The sequence below is a fragment of the Castanea sativa genome, chromosome 9, assembly GCF_040712315.1.
Source record: "Castanea sativa cultivar Marrone di Chiusa Pesio chromosome 9, ASM4071231v1".
NCBI classification, from domain to species: Eukaryota; Viridiplantae; Streptophyta; class Magnoliopsida; order Fagales; family Fagaceae; genus Castanea; species Castanea sativa.
The window spans coordinates 15,268,045-15,291,946 of record NC_134021.1 but is presented as its reverse complement, the minus strand read 5'-3'; the positions used below and the strand labels follow the sequence as shown (position 1 = coordinate 15,291,946).

Sequence of the window (23,902 nt, the reverse complement as noted above, 5' to 3'; positions counted from 1 at the left end):
GGACCCACAACCCACAAAAACCAAAACCATGACCATCGGATCGTCAAACCCACGACCCATGCCCATTGAACCACAATCGTCGACCATCGGATCATCGCCTCCACCACCCACAACCAATGAACCATCATACCACAACCCACGACCATCGGACTACGACCCACAACCCAAAATCAAAACCGACAGTCATCGGACCCACAACCCACGACAGCCCACAATCATAGAGAAGAGAGAAGTGAGAGAGGAAAGAGATACAAAAATGAGAAAAAGAGTCATTGGCTGAATAAAAAACATTTTTTTTTTACAATCTAGTTACAGTGAGTTGTTATTGATAACAGCTCACTATAGCTCAATGCTAAATTTTTTAGGATTTAGTATATTTTATGTAGATATGTTTTTATTATTTGAGGTGCTAAAAAAGCTAAAAAATAGCATTTAGCATTTTTAGCACCTTTGATAAGAATGGTCTATGTTGGTGGAGTCATAATTTTAACAATTTGGCTCCACCAAAAGTTAATTTATCTATTTTACTTTTTCATTTTACAAAACACCAAATATCAATGGTTTTTTTTTTAAAACTTTCAACACAATAAAATAATATAAACAACACATTAAAATAATATATCTACTACAATAAAAAATATATATACTACAATAAACAATAATCACAACCACTATCATTGGTTAACCACCACTGCACACAACCCACCACCACCACCAGTCAACCACTACTTCACACAACCCACCACCACAACCGCCAAAATCAGCCCACAACTACCCAAGAGAATCAACCCACTACCACAAAAATAAAACCGACGACAACCCACACCCACAGCATGACCCGAAACCGATGACCCACCACACCCATGACGTGACCACGACACTGATGACCCACCACACAAACCCTATGGCATGATCCACCACACAAACCCTACTGCATGACCCACGAAACCATGAAACTGATGACCCACCACGGCAAGACCCACGAACACCCGACACAAACCCACACTCATGGCATAACCTAAAACCAATGACCCACCATACCCGCCAGGACATGACCACGACGATGGTGACCCACCACACCCACACCCATGGCATGACCCACCACACCTACACCCACATGGAAAAAGAAGAGACCCTCACACAACAAAGGAAAAATTGAGAAGAAAAAGAGAAAAAATTTGAGAAGAAAAAAAAAAAAAAAGAATTTGAGTGAAAAATTTAAGAAGAAATAAATAAATTTGAGAAAAGGAAAGAGCAAGAAAATGAGAGAGTAGAGAAAATGTGAGAGTGGAGAAAATGAGAGAGTAGAGAAAATTAGATAGTAGAGACGGAGAGAGGGGTGAAGGACAAAGAGCAGAAAAAAGAAAAAAAAAATATTATAAAGCAACATAAAATTTATATATATATATATATATATATATTGTACGGGCGTACCCTCCTTCAAGCCCATTTGTTCATAAAAGCCCATTGCAATGATGCCACGTGTAGAACTCGACACCGATCAGACTTACGGGCTCACTCCAGGCAGGCTTTGATGCTCATCTAAAACCTGAGACCCAGGGATGAAAACGTTTACGACATGAACGGCGGAGGTGGGGTCTCTTCATCTTCGATGGGAGCGTCCCTGGGGCAGGTGGAACTCGGAATGCACGGCATAGCCTGGGGAGCATTTCTACCGAGCAGTCCCTCCAACAGTGGAGCTATTTCCAATGCCACTACCACCTTCTCCCACTCACGATTAAACATCCACTTAAGAGCAATAGTATTGGACATTCCTTTCATTACCTAGGGAATGCCGCTGCCGGGTAATACCTCTAACGGTGGAGCTAGTTCCAATGCCACTTTCACCTTCCCCCACTCACAATTAGGCATCCACTTAGAAGAAACAGTATTGGACTTCTCCTTCCATCCACCAGGAAAATAATCATAGCTTTCCACTTACTTTAGCTATAAATAAGCAAGGAAAATTCAGTTCAGGGGTTGGCAATTCTAGAGAGTAAATACTAAGGAGAGAAGGTGATCATCCTGGGAAAAAGGGGGAGAGTGACCCTGAGAACTTAGGGAACTAGGGTACTTGGGTTGCCGAATATAGAACCACCCGTTGTAGGAAATCCAAAAGCCCACAATACAAATAGATTGTGAGTCCACATAGATTTTATGCCCAATAGCCATATTTGGGTGCGCGTGCGCGCGCGCACACACACATATATATATATATTACCTTTGAGCTACAGTACATAGCCATCTTTGGTTGTGTACTATAGCTGTAGAGCCAAATTATTTAGTTTTGGCTCCACCAATATTGCCATATTTTTGTATTTGGTGATGCTAAAAATAACAATATAGCTTTTTAGTACCATTAATACTAATGTTCTAAAAGGTAGAGATTAATAATGTTATAAATAATTATCAGCTACTTCCAGAGAATGGTGTAGCATGATCTCTCTCTTATTATATTTATGGCTCATTTAGATTGAGGGAGAGTGAAGGGAGTAGAGTAAAATTGACCAAAAATAAACTGAAAGTGCATAATAATTTTTCTAATGTTTGTTAAAATTATATGATCTTGCAATTTGTTTCCATTCTTACCAAAGTAAGGTTAGTCAAATCTAATATATTAGAATAAATCTAAAGTATAATTTATTTATTTTGACTTATTAGAGAATGACCATTCTTTATCTACCTAAAAATTAATCTCTTACATTAGAAACAGATTTATTTGTACTTCAAATTAAATATAAAAAAAAAATTAAAAATTTAATGTGTATATAGTGTCATATTATTTAACATTTAAATGTCGTAACACTATACTTACCGTTAGACTACATGAATAAAATGTTGACAATGAAATGGACCCACTCAATTTTAAAATTGAGATATAATCATATTCCACATAATCACCTCTAACCTAACCTACGGTCCTAGTCAACATAAATGATCAAACATATATATGGGGAAAAAAAAATCTTTGACATGTGAATTGACTTTCCTAAGTCAGAATTTTTATTAGAAGAAAACATACATAACCAGATATTTCTAATTTTGAGAATATTTATGAGGTGTTTTACCACTTTAAATATATGAGTAATTATTCAATATTTTAATAATTCTTCTTCTGATTCTCAAAAAAATTAATAATTCTTCTTCTCACATAATAGTGGATTACACTTAAATTTATGGAACAATTTACAATTCATGTAAGAGGAAGTAGCATTATTCTCATAGTATTGAATTTTATTTTTTAGATTAGATTGTGTCAAGTTGTCAACTTGTATAATTTTGAATATGTGTTACTCTTTCGAAGACCTCAAACACTGAAAGACTTTGCTTTACATCAATCTAGAACACATCAAATTTAAAGTGAAATAGAGCGGAAGTCAAATCAAAATAAAATTATCCATTTGATAAAAAGCCATAAGGAAAAGCCGAAAGCAAAAGAAAGGGATTAGAATTAATAATTGTTTATGCTTTATATATGTGTGTAATGATATGCAAAGATCTATGGGGTTTGAACTTTGAAAAATATATATATATATATATATATATATATATATATATATATATATATTTTTTGAGAAAGGACTTTAAAAAATAAAATTAATTTGTCTTGATTTGAGTGTTTCACATTATGTTTCACCAATTGTAATATGACACGTGTAATTTTTCTCCATTTAAACATTGGTTATTTTATAAAGAGAAAAAAAAGGTTATAAACCATAATTGATAGAGTATAAGCTTGAACAACTTAATTAGATAAAGTATAAACTTGAACAACTTAGAATGAGATAGAAGATTTGTATTCGGGGTTTGAGTTTGATTACTTATAAATGGATAAATGAATTAAACACTCCTACCGTATCCCATTAATTGAATTGGAATTTAATTTAAAATCCGATCCAACAATCTTATAATGTGTTTGGCTCAATAGGCTTCATAATTAGCCTAGATTCAATTTATTAGAACTATTGTATTGTTAGTTATACGTTTTAAATTACACTTCACTGATACTAATTTGCCTATTGAGAATTGATAGTTATGCTTAAAATTTTGAGAGTAAGTTTTTCTAGTTATTGTTGTATTTTTTAATTAAATATTGTTTTTACCATTTTATTATTTTATCCAAAATTATACTATTTATTATTTCTTTAATTATGTGACACGTTAACGTAAATCAGCTCATACTTTTTCATTGAGATTAATTACTTTTCATGAAACATGTTTCAACCTTGTCAAACGATTCTTTCCTTTTATCTTACATCAATAAGACTTTTCATCAATAGAGGCCATGATGTTTTAATTGGTAGTACAAGTAGAATCTAATTCCTACCCTACCTGAGCTTAATCAGATTCTATCAATAATTTTATTTTTTGTCTTTTGGTACATACTGGCTTTGCTATTAGCCTAATACAAACATAAAAGGACTAGTAATGAAGCCATCAAGGTGTTTCTCTCTCTTATGGGCCCTCTGATGTGGAGTCTTTTGGACTCTTGGACACATTGACTTCACAGTAATAGTGAATGCCGCCGAAGATGGCTGAGGAATCAGGATGACTGTGAAAAGTTTAAAAAAAAAAAATCATTCCAAAGGTACAGCATTCATTTTGGAATACTCATTTCAGTCGTAATTTCTTGCATGCACGTGAGCATGATTTTAAATTCAGTCGCTACAGAACAATTTTAAGCCCACCACCAGTTTTGCGCAGTGGTAATGGCTAATGGTTATAGTTAACTTCGGCGCATGATGATTTCAAATGTCAATTCTGTCTCATAATTCGAAAGCAAGCTAGGTACGTACAAACGCAAAGGAAGTAAACGTTCTGATTTCAAGTCATTTTTTTTTCCAGGGGGCGGAGCCATGTTTTGGGATTCATTTTGAAAAAACAATAAAACATTTTCAGAAGAAAATTAAATTTATAAAAATAAAATAAATATTTTATCGTCCAGAAAAGTATGAGTTCCCTCTCAAAAGGGGAAAAAAAAAAATACTACTATATCTTTTAAATTCAAACACTCAAGACCCATGAGGGTTTTGGTCACCTCGCACACTTGCAGGATATTTAGTCTTCTTTTCAGCCTATATTAATATTCATGTTCCATCCAATCTGTACTCTACCTACCTGGTAGTTACACTTTTTGTTCCAAATTCAAACTAATGTGTTCAAACTTTCATCTTAAGTTGAGTTTGAGATATGCATGAATTCAGGGCCCAATTGCTCATTATATAATTTTAATCCTAAATAGTTAATATTGCTGTAGTAATAATCTTATTGTACTACATGTACTATCGCTCTAGAATTAGTTTAGGGTTAGCTTAAAAATAGGTTATTTTTTGCAAGGAGAAATAGGTTTTTTTTTTTTTTTTTGGTAAACAAAAATAGAGGTTAACTAGGTTATGATAGCTTCCGGGCAGGGCACTCGGGTTAAAACCTATTCTTTTTGGATGCAGCCAACCCTTATGGATGCCCACCAACAGACTTCTACTAGTAGCGGGACTTGAACTTAGGTAGGTTAGACGAAGTGCCTAATCTTTACCAGTTGAGCCAAGCCCCTGATGGCAAGGAGAAATAGGTTACTATATATAGATAGGTACATTGTAATGCATATAAGATAGAACTATATAATAAAGATGTGACATATGAGCATTTAGGAGGACCATTGAGTGTGTGTGTGTGTTTTCTTTCTATTTCTTCTTTACTTTTTAAGTGCTTTAAGTTTTAACTAGCTAATTCGCATTGTTTTGTTTTTCCGAAGCAATTCGCATTGCTTTTCTAAAGAATATTAAACTTTCTTAAATGAAAATAGTTAAGGAAATAATAGTAGACCAGGAATAGAATTGAAATGTAGATACAAGTATAATATTAGTTTTTTAAATTCTGAATTTTTCTTTTTCAAAAAAAAACACCACAATTATGGCGCAAAGTAATCAAGCAATTACCTCCTCATATTTGTGGTAGGGGCGTAGGGCACGCACTCCTCATGATCAATTCAAAAAAAAAGCTTCTTTTTTCAACAAAAAAATATTGTAATTGTCAATGATTGATTGGGAAGTCTTACGCTCAAAACTTACAATTACATGTGTTTGACTTAGGAGCTAAGGCAGCCCCTTCTTAATGCTTATATATAGCGACATTACATCTTTGAGAGAATTAAAAGTTTAAAACACAAAGTGATGATGACGAATAAGCTTACGTATAACATAAGTGTGCATTACATATATCATCTTTGATTGACACGCAGTTTTCATCAGAAAGCTTTAGAAACTACACGATCTGCATGCCTTGAAATTTTACTTGAAAAGTTTTTCAAAAGCACTTCCAATTGATATTGATATTAAATTTTTTGCATACAATTTAATCAAACCCCGAACGACATCACTTAATGAAGGAATAGATGTTGGGATTTTTGTTTCAAAATTAAAGGTGTGTAAAAGCATGGTTTGAATGTCACAGCAGCCATATTGCATGTGTAATAAATTGACAACTTTCTTATCAAAGACAAACACAAAAGGAACACAAATCGCTGAAATCATTGAGGCGGCGGGGCCACTGTTCTTGAATCCTGGAAATTGTCCTCGGGTCTACATGTTTATGAAGAACCATGTTTACATCATTTTTATAAAGAAGCTAAAGAAATAGTTTTGTCTATTATTTATTTCATAACTTGATAAGTCTCATATTTACATTAATTTGGAAGGTAAATATGGATGAAATTTGCTAGCTAGGCCGAAACACCAATATTTTTGTGACCTTTGATACTTCATTAGAGCTTGTTTGATTTAGCTTATTTTCATTGTAAAAAAGAATGTGCAATTTATTTTACTTTTGTTCAACTTTTTTTTTAAGCAAAATGAATTAATGAAACTAATCTATACAAACCAAATGCTTAAGATTAATATTGAAATACATATTCTCATATTTTATTGATACATGCTGCTAGATTAATTTGTCTATGGTATCTTATTGAGTTATGAACTCTCAAATATATATGATCTTCTTAAATGGATGAAACAAAAATTTATTGGTACAAATTAAGTATAGCTAGTAAAAATGTAAAATACGTGTATTATAGTATGTCACATCATGTATGCATGCATTTATTGTTTGAACTAGTTTCCAGAATATTCATAATGCTGCACTTCTCTTTTACACTAGTAGATTTCTTTTAATTATTAGCCTTTCGATCACATGTATTATACTCGTGGGATTTATTTATTTTAATATAATACTCAACAGTATGGTTCAAGAGCCTCTATATAATTAACACATGGTAAATTTTTTTTTTTTTTTTTTTTTTTCAAATCATTGAAAGACACGTAAAAAGAGAAAAAATAAAATATATTAGGGTAACAAATCAATGATTTTACTTCACACTTTTTTATTGAAGGTCAAGAAGCCTCGGATTAAATAAGAATTAAGAAGTTTTCCTTCATGTTTCTCCCTCTCTTAACAAATTCGTGTGTGCACGTGTCTATAGTGTGTGAATACAAATTTATATGTAATATAATTTCTACAAACTTCGATATCATGTAGATCTTAGAAAAATTGTATGGAATCTCCACAAAAAAGAGGAAAGAAGATAGGGAAACCTCTTCAAAAGTTCAAATGGAAACGCAAAACTATGACTTAGGGGATCATGAACGCATGCATATGCTAAGAAATTATAAATTTCAATTTTCTGCTTCTACATCTTGAAAAGCAGGAAATCAAAACAAACTTTAAGTCAAATTAATAACGAAGAAACAATTATAGCATTTGAAAATTTAGAGCTGTTGGCACATTATTGGCACATAACAGGATAAGCGTCTCAAGTCTCAATATCTCCATATGATATCGTTCAAACGACGATATCTCTTAAACTCGTTCCATGTGTCTAAGTCTCGTAAATACTTAACAATATAGAACTCACATATATATTATGAGAGCTCTACTTCATAGAATAGATGTAAGAGATAATTGTTCGTCAAAAAAGTAAGAGATAATTGCTACCTAAAAGGGGATTTTTTTTTTTTTTTTTTTTTTTGTAATGTCTATAACTTAAAGTGATACGAAATAAAAATTGTTAGCGCAAAATTGACATCTCAAAAAATATAAATGTTACATTACCCACACTACATTCTTTAAGCCTCATAGGGACACCTTTAAATAATAATAAAAAAATCATAAATGTGCCTAATATTACAAAATTGATTTTAGTGCAATTTTTTTAACCTAAAAAAAACTTCAAATTCCAAAATCCTTAAATACAAACTCTAAAAATGCTAGGGAGTTGTTTGATAAGAATATTTAAATATAGTTTTTTATTTTGCAATCCATAAAATGGTGAGTCCCACACTTGAATTTATTGTTTGTCTAATATTTTCTAAATACAATTTTCAAAAAACTATATCCCATTTTCCTGATTTAAAACAAGATTTTGAAAACGGCTAAAGGATGTTTTCAAGATATAAAAAATGTTTTTAATGACATAGTTGTAAAAAAAAAATTGAAAATAGTGGACCCCACATATGTCCAAACTCTTTTATTTCTTAAATTAAGGAATTTATTTTTATCTCAAAAAGAATTCTCACACTTCAAATTTGAAACTTATCATTAAAAAATATATATATGATGAGCTCTATTCCCTTCTCATTATATACAAAAAAAAAAAAAAATTAATCTACAAATTCTACATGTTACTTTTTGTAATTTTTTTTAAATCTCAAAAATAGAAATAATCTCCCAAACAATTATTTTTGTTTTTAGTATTTTGAAATTGTTCTTAAAAGTGGGAGCCAAATACATAAAATATAAAAATTATTATCTGAAAACTAGTTTTAAGTTAAATTTTTTGAAATTTGTTTTTATTCTATTTTGAAAACAAAAACAAAAATCCTCCTATCAAATCAGGCCATAAACCACACTATCTCAACCGAGTCTATTGTAGCTTAATTGACACTTCCTCATACACAAAGTGCTTGGAGGTCTAAAGGGGAAAGCGTTTGAGCTACGAGGCCAGTAGTTATATATTGTAACTATCTTTAAAAAAAAGATTTCCTAAATCAAATATCATTTTAGCAATCGACATTCAAATAATTAAAATTTTAAGACTTTTGAGGTATTATTATTATTATTATTATTATTTATTTCCTTCAGACTTTTGGGTATAAACTTGGTTATGCAAAATTTATTCACTTAAAAAAGAAGAAGAAGTAGTGTCCTATCCCCTCACATGAAAATAGGAAAACAAGATGAAAAAATATATATATATTTTTTAATACAAGATAGAATGTTTACTCTAACCTAATCTAAGTGTATATGTGTACGAAACTTTCTCTTGGAGACTTGAACCCTGACCCTTGTTCTATCCCACAAGTATTTATACTTGTGAAGTAATCACCGCACCAAAGTCGTGCGGTAGTAAAATATTCTATTAATTAAGAGATGAGAATCTCTAACGTAAAAAAAGGGGCATGCCATGTGGACCCTATCCCGCTAGATCATTTTAGTATTTTTATAAGATTTCTTAGATAATATTATCAAATAATTAAATGTTTCATTATTATCTTTTATATTTCTTCCCAACTAATTGCGATCTTACATTAGTTGAGTGAGAATTTTTGCTGTTGTCGGATTGACTTATTATTATTTTTTTTCCCGATTAATTTGATGATTAAATAAATAAAACATGACTTTAATGCCATGTTTTGATTTTTATTTTCTTAATTAATATTATGTTCGCTAATATGTACATGTGTGTCAAAATTAAGACTCAAAACAAATGTTAATGATGGTTGTATTGAAGTAATTAGTTGGTTATGTATTGATTTGAGCCAAGAAACAACTTGATAATTTCCTTTGAGTGTTCTCGTTATGAGTTCTTTCTACACTAATTTACAGTGTTTCTCATTTCGGATCATATATTTGCATACCCGTTACTAGTGCCTTTATTGGTGTATCTCTCCAAAGAGTTACGTGGAATATTAGAACTTTGGTGGTTGTAGACAAAGACATCCATGAAGTGGGTTTCATTGAATAATTGCAAAGTATTGGTGGTTGCTGCAATGTGAGGCAAATATGGATTATAAGCTGAGGTGGCAATGAAGTCTATTTACAAAGATTTTCTAAGTTTAGACTATCTTTAGGGTTTCTTCTAGACTAAAATTCTCAATGGGTAGGTTATCGGAAGTGGAATTTTTTTTTTTTTTTGTGAGAAGGGGAAGTGGATTTTATTTGAAGAATTTTTTAAAGGTTTTTCATTTCATCAACAAATATTTATGTTCTTTTATTGATTTGGATTATGGTAATAATTACGAATTGTACTATCTATTAAATTGGAAACTCTAGACGTAACTAAATCAAGATTTTCAATGAAAATAACTTAAAAATGAATTCAATTGAGAAATTAAGCCTAAACAATGTTAACGTACACGTGCATAAAGAAGAAAAAAATGTTTTGAATTAAGACTATTTTCCGATTATGTTTTGAATTTTCTCACCTTTAAAAGCAAAAGTCTTTTTGTATTCCATAAGCATATATTACAATTTGTTTCCGTGATGGCATAGAAAGTTGGTTACAATTGAAACTATTCTCTGCTTTTCTTCTAACACACACCTAACCCTAGAGATAAATTCCATAGGTTTAAAAAGTCTCGAATATTAAGACTTTTCAAAGAGTAAACATAACAACTTCCCCAATCTCTGCAAAGAAAATATGATAATCTGCTTGCCTAATTCAGCTGACGTGATCTTCATGACCTTGCATTTGTGTGATTCACGAAGAATGAAGACTGAGAATTAACTTGGCTGGGGTCTATGTTGAATCAAGAAATTTTGGTTGTTTTAATTCAGAGAATGAGCTAACCACCAGCTTGGTTACCTTCTATTTGCACCTGCACGACTCTTATGGGACAACATTTAAACATTGAAGTTTTCAACTAGTTAATTAGACTTTATAGTTTATAGTCAATATCTTTCCCAATTTCCATGCCAAAGGATGTGTCCCTAGACTTTTTGTTTAAGAATATGTTAATCCTTGATTACGGAAAATAAACGATCGATCTAGGTTTGATTTTAGTTTTAAAACCAACGGATTGTATTAGCAAAATAAAAATAAAAATAGATAAATAAACAAAATAAAAACCTTGTTCCTCTATTATGTATTGATCTAATGATAAGCTAAAATTGCTAAATTTTGCAACATGTGATGCTGACTCGTATTTATTTATGACTCGTGTTGATGTTATTTTGTTCTCTCAAGTCTCAAAGTTTTGAACCTCCTAAATTTTTAGATTTCTATAATTTTGGTCAATAAATGTTTTTCTTAAGTTTTGAAATAAAATAATATAACTAATTAACCTATAGTCAATATCTTTCCCAATTTTCACGTTAAAAGATGCGTTCTGAAACTTTTTGTTTTAGCATATGATAGTCCTCGATTACAGAGAACAAATGATTTGGGTTCGATTTTAGTTTAAAAAACAACATACTTTAATAGCAAAAGAAAAATTAAAATAGATAATATCACTTACTAATTTAATGATAAGGCTAAACAATGTTAATGTACTTGCATAAAGAAGAAAAAAAGTTTTTTTAATTAAAACTATTTTCCTATTATGTTTTGATTTTTCTCACCTTTAAAAGCAAGGTCTTTTTGTATTTTATAAGCAAATTACAATTTGCTTCCATGATGGGTCATTTGTTAGAGCAAGTGACGGCATAGAAAGGTGGTTACAATTGAAACTATTCTCTGCATTTCTTCTTCTTCATCTTCTTAACACACCCAACCCTAGAGATGAATTCCATAGGTTTAGAAAATAAAAAGTCTTTTATATTAATACTTTTCATAGAGCACATATAACAACTTCCCCAATCTCTGCAAATTTAATCTGATATTCTGCTTGCCTAGTTCAGCTGACGCGATCTTCATGACCTTGCATTTGTGTGATTCACGAAGAAGGAAGACTAAGAATTAAATTGGCTGAGGTCTATGTTGAATCAAGAAATTGTGGGTCAAATTTTTGTTGCTTTAATTCAGAGAATGAGCTAACCACCAGCTTGGTTTGCTTCTATTTGCACCTGCACGTCTCTTACGGGACAGCATGTAAACATTGAAGTTTTCAACTAGTTAACCTATATGGTCAATATCTTCCCCAATATTACCGTTAGGGTGTATTTCTAGACAGTTTGTTTAGGCAGACGATAGTTCTCAATTACAAAGAATAAATGATGTAGATTCGATTTTCATTTAGTTTAAACCCTAGATTTTTTGTTTAAGCATATGATAGCCCTCGATTACAAAAAGTAAATGATCTAGATTCGATTTTCGTTTAATTTAAACCCAACATACTGTAATAGCAAAAGCAAAATTAAAATAGATAAATAAACAAGATAATGTAGTTATACCGTCAATATTTTAGGGAACATAATGAGAGAATCAAATCGATAACAATTTGAAAGTTTATAAGTTGAGGATCCATATCCAATCCAAAAAGTTTGAAACTAAAAATACTAAAATGACAACAGCATAAAAATGAAAAGAAATAAGATATATTTTAGTTTCTATTATTTTTTTTTTGGTGGTAGTTTCTACTATTTATTTATTATATTAAAATGGACCAAATACTTTCTTCTTTTTTCCCCTTATAAAGTTGCATCCAAAGCTGATTCACAATCATGTACTTGTTCTAGATCAAGTTGTACTAGTCTTGCAAGCAACACCAAAAGAGGAAAAGATGGTTGTTTGAGTGTCAAAATGAGACCCACTTAGTCATTGACACTAATAAAAACGCAGAGAGACGACAGACAAAGGTGCCCCCCCCACCCCCTTGATTTTAAATGTATGCTATTAAAAGAGACAACAAAAACAGCATCTTTTTCTCTTCTTAATTCACGCACTCAAACTCTCTCTGTGTTTTGCATTTTTGCACGTTGCTCCTGCAATTTGGGCTTAATTTTTCTTGATGCCCATGACATTTAGTTAATATAATCATGACATTACCCAAACTACAATTGTATTTGCAAGTGAAGGAAAGCAATTTTCATGCAAATCTTCCCCAGATTTTTCTTTGTAAACTTTATGTTTATGTAGTTTCTTGACCTATTTCCTATGTATTCATCTTTGTAACAAGTAACATCTGATAAAGTTTATCATTTGTTGATTGTTATTCCTTTGGTTTGATCTTCTTAACCAACAAAAAAAAAATAAAAAAAATTGAAGAATACGAATCTTTCAGGTTATGATTCTTTAATTTTTTTTTTAAAATTTTTTTATATACAAGATAGAATTTCTACTTTAGCCTAATCCAAGTGTATATGTGTGTGAATTTCTCTCCTGGAGGCTTGAACCCCGGCCCTTGCTTCCCACACCCCACAAATATTTATACTTATAGAGTGATCACCGCACCAAGGGTGCGCGGTGGTATGATTCTTTAAAATTTATGAACATATGATTCTAATTAACTTAATTGATAAATTTTATTGTTGTTGAATAAAGGTTTTAAGATTTCATTTTTTTTTTTTACATCAAAAGAAACCTATTAGAGACTTGTCTTGATGTCAAAGAACAATAGTCTTGAATAAAATACCATAAGTTCAAATTCTATGGTATATAAAAACAAAACGGGTAAATTGCAAATTACAACCCTAAAGTTTGAGGGTGATTAGATTTTACACCCTGAAATTTCAGAATTTGGATTTTACCTCCTAAAGTTTGCAGGTATTTGGATTTTACACCTTGACATTTTAGAATTTGAATTTTACTTCTATATTTTAAGAGAGTTTGGATTTTACTCCCTAAATTCTAAAACTTGTCTTGATGTCAAAGAACAATCGTCTTGAATAAAATACCATAAATTCAAATTCTATGGTATATAAAAACAAAAAGCCTAAATTGCAAATAACAACCCTATTTAAGGGTGATTGGATGTTACATTATAAAGTTTCAGAATTTGGATTTTACCTCATGAAATTTGTAGGTGTTTGGATTTTACACTTTGACATTTCAAAAATTGAATTTTACTTCTATATTTTAAGAGTGTTTGGATTTCACACCCTAAAATTTCAAAATTTGGGAGTATAAAATCTCAATACTCCCAAATTTTAGGAGGTAAAATCTAAATTTTGAAACGTCAGGGTGTAGAATCTAAACACCCCAAACTTCAGGGAGTAAAATTTAAATTTTGAAATTTCAAGATGTAAAATCCAATCACTTCCAAACTTTAGGGTGTAATTTGCAATTTACCCAAACAAAAATTATGAACATGCTTTACTTATTATCATAGGATCCTACTATCGTCATGAGTGAAGAAAAAAAATATTATAAATAAGGAAAAATTAACAGATGCCTTAAAAGCATTGATTTATGATATATTTTAGAAAATTTTTTATAGGAAAAGAAAAAAACAACTGATTTTTTCACAACCTTTTTATATTATCCATGAAAGTGGTATCAAATCTTCTTCAGATAGTCCATTAACAAATACTTTAAAGACACCCGTCAATAAGACACTTATTATTATTACTCTAGTAATAATATTATTAGTTTTATTTTGGATTGATAGATGTTACATGCAATTTAACAATAAAATTACAAAGGATTCAACTTATTTTTATCATTTTTTTATGGTACAAAGGTATTATTAAAAATTAAAAAAAGACCCTTAAAAAAATGCACATTCTATTTTAAGAATCACTGAATTTTCTATTAATTGCTACTTTTGAAATAATAGGACTATGATTTAACAACACTTCCATTAATTCACAAGCAATCAAAACATTAACCGTAGTACAATAATTAAACCAGTTAATTTCCTTTTTGTCCTTCCCAAAAATGTTGACAGATTCACAAAATCCCAAACTTTTATTATCATGGGTCAGAAAACAAATATGCCACAAGCCAAGGGGGGACAATAGTGTAAACGCCTATTCACTATTTATTATTTAATTAATCACTTATCATTCTGTCCCTTCTATATTTAGCAACATAAATTAAAATAAAATAATTACTTAAATTAAAAAAAAGAATAAAATAATTATATAATATTAATTAATAATTATTAATAATAAACCCATCCTCTTCATTTTCACACTCACCGTCCCGTTCCCGACCGTTCAACCCTTTCGATTTATAGCCGACAAAAGTCTCAGAACCAAAGCATAATTTTTATGTATAAAAAAAATATTAATAAAAATTAAAAATATAAAAAGCAAAAATATATTAGAAATTTTAGAATTAGAAACTCTTTGTTTAGCTTAGCTTAGCTTAGCTTAGCTGAGCTTCTCAGTCTCTCTCTCTCTCTCTCTCTTTCTTACTCTCACTCTCACTCTCTCTCTCTCTCACACAGTCGCTTTCGTCGCTTTGATCTTAGGGTTAGGGTTAGGGTTTTCGAGCTCAGGAGTTTCGGCATTATCATGTGACACGGTGAGCTAGGGTTTTTGGGAAGATCCGCCGTGAGATCGAGGAGGATTCGGAGAGTATGGGGAATTGTTGTAGATCTCCGGCGGCGGTGGCGAGAGAGGATGTGAAATCTAACTTTTCCGGCCACGATCACGGCCGGAGAGACTCGAACGCCGGGAAGAAGGCTCCGATCACGGTTTTGGCCGGTATGCCTAAGGAGAACATCGAGGAGAGGTACATGGTGGACCGGGAGCTCGGTCGCGGCGAGTTCGGCGTGACGTACCTCTGCATAGACCGGGACACGAAGGAGCTACTAGCTTGCAAGAGCATTTCGAAGCGGAAGCTGAGGACTGCGGTGGATATCGAAGATGTGAGGCGCGAGGTGGCGATAATGAAGCATTTGCCGAGGAATTCGAGCATTGTGAGCTTCAAGGAGGCGTGCGAGGACGACAATGCGGTGCATTTGGTGATGGAGTTGTGCGAGGGAGGCGAGCTTTTCGATCGGATTGTGGCGCGGGGCCACTATACGGAGCGCGCCGCCGCTGCGGTCACGAGGACTATTGTGGAGGTTGTGCAGCTTTGCCATAAGCATGGAGTGATTCATAGGGACTTGAAGCCTGAGAATTTCTTGTTCGCCAATAAGAAGGAGAATTCGCCTTTGAAAGCTATTGATTTCGGGCTTTCTATATTCTTCAAGCCAGGTCAGAATTTGAACTTCGCTGTTTCTGTTTTGGTAAATTTGTTTATTGAGATTTGAGATTGAGACATACGCTTATGTTTATATTAGTGAAAATGCTAAGTTTGGTATATGGTACTTGTATTGTGGATTAGGCTGTTATAACTAATTTAGCATGTTGTACTTGCCTTCCATAATTGGATAGGATATACATTATATTTAGTTTGGTTAGTTAAAGTCTCTTGTTGTAGAATAAAGGACCCGGGATTGAATCCCGCCTATGCCAAAAAGAAACCGATTGGTATCTTGGTCATGAAGCAGACTCCATAAGTTCAAATCCTGTCGTACCTATAAAAGAAAAGTGTATGTGTTGTGTTGTTTTATAGATAATGGTAAGTTTTATTGTGTTAGATATGTTAGAGCCGGAATCGGTTTGTACATTTTTTTTTTTTAAAAAATTGATAAGAAAAGTACAATGTGTTTACGATAGTAAACCCATGCAATTGAAATGAATACAAACAAATGAAAGGGAATCAGTTTGCACTTGTATTCACTTGTCAAACAATGTTGATGTGGATGCCTCCTAAAGTTAGATGTTATTTGAAAGTTTTTGTAGCAAAGTGGCTAGGTACCAATTGGGATCTTGATGTATGTCCAAAAGATCTAAAATGACCTCTCGACAGTATGCAGCTTTTTAAACTAAGGGGTCATTGGGGGGAAAGGTACTGGCTGGGTTTTGTGCTTTATTGCACTAGGAAATTAAGAGGATGACATGTAGCCAAACAAGAATGTGGAAATGAAAAGAGATAAAGGACAAAATATAAGTTGTTGACGTTTTATCTGAGTTATTGGAGTCTGTTGACCTAGAAAATCAGATATTTGTCTCTTTCTCATTCAAAATATATGTTGTTGGGGACTAGAAGATAGTACAACCCTTTCAACTTCTAAATTTGATTTACATAAGATTTAGTATCTTTTTTTTCTTTTTTTTTTTGTATGTTTTTGCTTCTGTTTTTTAGGTTAAGTAATAAAATTTTATTGAATAAAAAGAACCATCTCATGAACACAGGATAATCTAAAGAATTACAAAAATAATGCAAGTTACAATTGAAATGAGAGAGAATGAATAAAATCTACAATAGAATAGATATTGCGAGAACCCCAAACATTGGACCATTCAAACAAAGATTTATTGCAGCCATTTGACCTGAAGATTACTTTCACTCTACAATGTCCACAACAAGCATAAAGGTGCTAGATTCCAAAAAAAACAAGAGTATTTTCAAAACCACTTTTTCATCCCATTAAAAGATCAACAACACTCTTTGGCATTACCCACAAACCCCAAACACATGGAAGACAAAACCCTACAATTCATATGCAACATCACAATGTAACAAAAAGTGGTTCATTGTCTCCACTCTCCCCACTGTGCCTACACAATGTAACCATCTTTGTATTGTATAAAAATCTCTATGAAACCTTAAGTGAAGAAAGTTTTTGCCACCCTGGCCAAGCTCACTTTTAGCCTTTAAAAAAAAGGAAAGGAAATTAGATGCTTAGTTACATGAAAAGTATGACCTCAAGTAAGTGTTAGTGCTCAGTGGATGCTTAGAAGCTATAATGCTTGCATACATGTATCTGGTGGTGCCACACTGAAACTTGACTGAAATGTGGAAAGATTGGCATTGCTGGAATTGTGTGTATATAATTTTGTAGAATCAATTTCTCTTCCCTTTCTTACTTCTTGACAACTATTTCTGTCTTGATCAGATAGTTGAGTTATTTATTTTTTGATTACCTGCATTTCATCTCCTGACTGGGTGGTTTTATATATCTAATCCTGTGAAAATTCTTCTGAACTAATTAGAGGTTTTTCCAAATTATCAAGCATGCATTGAGTTGGTGACTGTCTGACTGATAAGTATAGTATAATTAATATTTTTGGGACTTGGGCTGTCCACTATCCTTATATAATTGTTTGGCATCTGTATCTGATTTTTACTATGTCCACTTCTTTGACAGTAGTGATATTAATACATCAATCAATAACAGTTTGGTTAATTGGTCTGGAGTGGTTTTAAAAGGCCTTAGTTACAATAGAATGATGGCTTAAGTTTTGCTCAGCATTACCTTGGGGAAATAAAACAATCAGCAGTTGATCCAAAATCCAAAATGAGAAAAGGAAAACAGTTCTTTTCACCTTCATTTCTCTTCTCCTACAACTGTTGTTGAGGTTTTCATCGCTGATTGTTGACTTGTTCACTATTGTGTTGTTATTAAATGTTGTTTCTTCAACCACACATGATGTCAGAGAGTTTTTTTTTTCTGTATGTCTTTATTGCATTGTTCAAAGAGATAATGGTATAGTATCTCTAGTCAGTAGTATGAAAATATTGTTTCTTCACTCATTGTGGAGAAGTTCACATGTAAAAATGACTATGCCCTTTGTGGAGATATAAGCATTCAGTATATACTGATGCTGGTAAGAGTGTTAGCCAAAGAGCTTGGAGCCTAGGTGCAAAGCACAAGACTCAAGTGCGTGCTTGATAGAATAAAGAACACATTTAATATATATATATATATATATATATATATATATATATATATATTAATGTTGTAAATTTGAAAACAATTGTTAATGGATAATATAACAATCAAGTGATCAACTAATAATATAATATTGAAATATAGTATTTTATATAATTATTTCACGATTTACAAAATATACGGAAACATGATATTTGATAGCTGTGATATATGTGTGTGTGTGTGTGTGTATTTTGCATGAGGGAACTTTTTTTTTAACAAAAGGGGGCGACAACAAAAAACTGGGTATTGGTTCCAGAAGAAATTAGAAAGATCAAGGGAAAAAAAGGAAGAAGAAGGTGAAGGGGGTATGCCCCAAAAAAAGAAGAACGGGTATCAGTTATCTCTTTCAAGACAAACCTCAAGACCGCTTATCAAAAAAAGACAAACTTTGAAGACCAAGAAAAAGCATGAGAAGGGAGTTATACCAGGAGAGGAAGGAACTAGTAGTTGGGTCAAGCAGAGAAAAAAACAAGAGAAGGGAGTTATACCAAGAAGGGGAAGAAGGAACTAGTAGTTGGGTCAAGTAGAGGAGGTAGAGCTTAAAGCTGAAAGTCAAAAGAGAAATAAAACGAGAGAGAGAGAGAGAGAGAGAGAGAGAGAGAGAGAGAGAGAGAGATGTACGTCATAAAGGAAAATGGAAAATGGAAAACTTTGTCTTTGCATTAATAACTGTTTTTTTTTTTGAATAATATTAAAAGCTCAAAAAAGTGCTCTTCATGCTTATTGGAAATAGCTTCAAAAGCGTGCCTTATACACACTTTTGCTAATGCACTGCGCTTTAGAGATGCAAAGTGCTAAAGGCTTGGTACTTTGCGCTTGAAGTGCATTTTTACCAACATTGATATACCAGCTTTTTGTCTCCCCAATCTCTTAGTTATAGATACTTACTCATGCATGTTCTAAGAGGCTTCTAAGAGTTCCATCCTTCTCTAGGAAAAAAAGGGTCATGGGGGGAGCGTGGGCTTGGTGTTAAGTAGTCTGCCATTTACCAGGAAACGTCAGGAGTTATTTTAAGTGGTTTACAGTTGCATTACTAATATTTTTTGACCATTGTCTCATTGATTTTGGTGATAATTGTCTGCTTTTAGAATGTTTACTATTGCACTGATGTTTTCTGATGATTAAATATAATGCATTACTAGGTGAGAGGTTCTCAGAAATTGTTGGAAGTCCATATTACATGGCTCCGGAGGTGCTCAAGCGGAATTATGGGCCAGAGATAGATATATGGAGTGCAGGGGTTATTCTCTATATTTTGCTCTGTGGGGTTCCCCCATTCTGGGCTGGTAATTATATTCCTAGCATCTCTCTCTCTCTCTCTCTCTGTGTGCGCATGTGCGCACATAGGTTTGTGTGTCTAACATTGTTACTGACCAGGTCAGAGTGTACTTATGATGCAGAGTCTGAACAAGGTGTTGCACAGGCTATTCTTCGTGGGCTAATAGATTTCAAACGGGATCCATGGCCTAATATCTCAGATAGTGCAAAGAGTCTAGTCAAGCAAATGTTGGAGCCAGACCCCAAGCTTCGGCTCACTGCGAAGCAAGTGCTTGGTATTCTACATCTCTTTTGTGCATAATACCTCATGATAAGAATGCATTGTATGTTCAAAAATTTGGGTAATATGAACTAAATTTATTGTTCTCTGTATCTGCATGTGTATTTCCATTTTTTTTTTGTCCAAGCATTTGGCATTTTGGTAATCCCAGCTAACCAGCCTCCCCCCGTCTCTCTCTCTCTCTCTCTCTCTCTCTCTCCCCCCCCCCCCCCCCCCCAAAAAAAAACCTCCCCCCTCCTTTTATTTCATTTTGCATTACATTGATCAATGGCCATTTGCCAATACAGAGCTTTAAATCTACTTTTGACAAATTAACTCAGCCCTTGACAAATTAATAAAGAAAGTAAAGAACATGCAGACTAACAGTTAATTGAAGAAACACTGAGCCACTGGAGTTTAATGTTAGTTTACAAGATTTTAAAATGAATAAAAAGCTTGTCCCTGTTCTCAAAAGGCCTAGTTTCTACAGGAAAAAGTGTGCATATTATACAACCGGATTGATCATATTAGGAAATATGTTATATTGTTGGTCATGTTAGTTTATTTCTTGTATGATAGGTGACATATCAATGATATATCTGTTTTTGATAGGTATCTATGCAATTGTATGTAGATAGGTATATTGATATGGCTACATAAATCTTGACACTCAGAGATCTTTAGGGCAATTGAAATCCTCTTTCCTATGTACCTTTGAGTGGGTACGGGCTTGCAGATTTGCACATTATACTTCCATCTTTGAGTTTGATAACTCTCTTAGCTTTTCTGTTTGATCATTTGTAAATTTTTTTTGGATACTTTCTGTTTGTTATTGTAAACATGAAGTTATTCTCTCTCTCAATAAAACTTCAATACTTATCACAAAAAAAAAAGACATAAATCTTGACATTTTAAAATTTGGCACTCTCTGACACATAGATTACTTGGTTTAAAACTTTGTTCAAGTATGTTTAATGTGGTTTCCCAGCCATTTATGCTTTATTACTATTAACATGTTATCAAAAGCTCTACTTCTAAAAAAAAAAACATGTTATCAAAAGCTCCTTATCAATATTTTGCTTTTGGAAAATTTGAATGGTAATTTCCTTACAAGCAAAATATAAACACATAAATAACTAAATATGCAGTTTGTCAATGTTGCATGAAAATTTATGATACAAGACTTTGATCTTTGTAACTCTTATGTACATTCTGATTTTAGGTTTTTGTCGGATTTGGACATGTCTGTTAAATATTGATTATGTTTTGAATACTGTTCTTTTCTGTTTACAGAGCATCCCTGGCTCCAAAATGCTAAAAAGGCTCCTAATGTTCCTCTTGGAGATGTTGTCAAGTCAAGGCTTAAGCAGTTTTCAATGATGAACCGATTTAAGAGAAAAGCCCTGAGGGTTAGTTGACTATTTCTACATACCTTTTATGTTTTGAGTTATATGTTCTTTTGACAATTAAATTGATTGGTATGCCGCTGAAACAGGTTATTGCTGATTTCTTATCCATTGAAGAAGTTGAAGACATCAAAGAGATGTTTAAGAAGATGGACACTGATAATGATGGTATTGTTTCAATTGAAGAATTGAAAGTCGGACTTAGAAATGTTGGATCCCAGCTTGCAGAGCCTGAAGTCCAGTTGCTTATTGAAGCTGTGAGTTTACATCCCGTTAATTTTACTTTCAACAATATATCCTCATAACATAAAGTATTACTTCTCAAAATTCACATTTATTACTCCCCGTTCTCATCAGTGCCTATTCTACTCATATGCTGCCTTGTTTAAGGAGGCCCATCATATTGTTAATATGACCATCAGGACCATAATAATTGTTCAAACACATATCACACATTAAAATTTTCCAAGAATCCTTTTCACTGTATCCAACTATGTTCAGTGTTACCTTTGACAAATCATTCCATTGTAGCAAGCCTAATCACCGGATCTGTTTTTGTTGTTTATGCCACTGAAGTGGTGGGCAGTCCTTGAAGTACCTTCTGGACAAGTGCTTCACACAGTCTTGTTGACAATTTATGCATTCTTGTACTGGTGCCTAGTTCCAGGAAAATCATTTTTAAATGATTATGTGAAATTATTCTATTGGGTCTAGAAATTAGTTTCGGTAGGGGTTGACTCTAGATAGATTCTCAGGGTGTTGATGATGGTTCATGTCTTCCTCTTTTTCCTTTCCCCTACCAAATAAACTTTATTCAAAATGACACAAACCATCATGAAGTTGATGATGATTTATGTCATTAATCATATTGGCTGCCTCATATGTAGCAGATTCCTTTAATGAGGAGTTGGTCTCCATGTGGACATAGCATCCCTTTGACACACTGGAAACATGTTGGAAATACTTTCTAAACTTTAACAATAAAATATTTTGACATTCTATGCAGCAGTCAGACATGTAAGGAACATGTTGGGACACAAGTGCTCTGTTGTAACATAGACATAATTGTTAGGAAAGAAATACAATGACAGGCAGACGAATGATTAGGACACCCTCATTCTTAGACAAAAATTGTCTTTCCATCTCCATTAAACATCATTTTTTGAAAGGTGCTAAAAGTATAATCTAAGTGTCTGTGGTAAATTAGTCTCTTAAGGATTGAATGGACAAACTTCTTGGCAACAGGTAGATACAAATGGGAAAGGTACACTTGACTGCGGAGAATTTGTTGCTATTTCCCTCCATCTACAAAAGATGGCTAATGATGAACATCTTCACAACGCCTTCTCCTACTTTGACAAGGACGGGAATGGATACATTGAACCAGATGAGCTTCGGGATGCATTGATGGAAGATGGAGCAGATGATTGTACAGATGTAGCAAATGACATCTTCCAAGAAGTGGATACAGACAAGGTGAATGCCCAACAATTTCCACATACCCGGTTTTTCTTAAGCAGGTTACAAATCTAATGCTATTGTTTTATGAATGCAGGATGGGCGTATCAGCTATGATGAATTCGTGGCTATGATGAAGACCGGAACAGATTGGAGAAAGGCATCTCGACATTATTCTAGAGGAAGATTTAACAGTCTAAGCATGAAGCTGATGAAGGATGGTTCTTTAAACTTGGGGAGTGAGTAGTATATATATTTGAGGTTGGTGTTCTGTTTATTCACACAAAAAAAAAGTACTGTATTGCCCGTGTATCTGGGACTCACTTCCTTTGTGATTAGTTGTTGGGGTCCCTTGACCAAATGGAGTGCCGTTTACTTGGTGCCTTAAAAAGGGTCATGCAGGCTTGAGTGCATCTAACTTGTCCTTGGGAATGTTAATTGTGTAAAAGACGGTGCCTAGAGCTAGAGGCCATGGATTGGCATGTATGATTCTGTTCCTTTGTTTTTTTACCACTCCTTGAGTTGTTTTTCTGGTTGAGTATGTGGAATTGAACTCTTCCGTGGTGTAGAATATTCTTGTCATAGAAATATGAAGGTCTTTTAGTGTATGCGTTACGGGTCCAAATCATTCACGAAAATATCTGGTAGGAAATCACAAGACCATCTCACCCCCCCCCCCCCCCCCCCCCCCCCAAAAAAAAAGAAAAGAAAAGAAAAAAGAATACGAGGTTATCAGACGAAATGCCATCCTTTTTTTTATCTTTCGGATAATTCAGTAGTTGGGAAAGTGGGATTTGAATTCCGGAAACTCCAAAAAATGCCATTTGAGCTAAATGACTCTTGGTTATAAGTGTCGTCCT

The 23,902-nt window shown here is 33.1% G+C and overlaps 1 protein-coding gene across 1 annotated transcript; it reads left to right on the top strand.

Annotated features, from left to right (window-relative positions):
• Positions 1-15,221: 15,221 nt before the first annotated feature.
• LOC142610512 (calcium-dependent protein kinase 13) lies at positions 15,222-23,650 on the top strand. Its single transcript, XM_075782323.1, has 7 exons — positions 15,222-16,074; positions 19,784-19,927; positions 20,042-20,194; positions 21,472-21,587; positions 21,674-21,841; positions 22,830-23,060; positions 23,140-23,650. The coding sequence occupies exons 1-7, from the start codon at positions 15,453-15,455 to the stop codon at positions 23,287-23,289; spliced, it is 1,584 nt and encodes a 527-aa protein (XP_075638438.1). The 5' UTR covers positions 15,222-15,452; the 3' UTR covers positions 23,290-23,650.
• Positions 23,651-23,902: the final 252 nt, after the last annotated feature.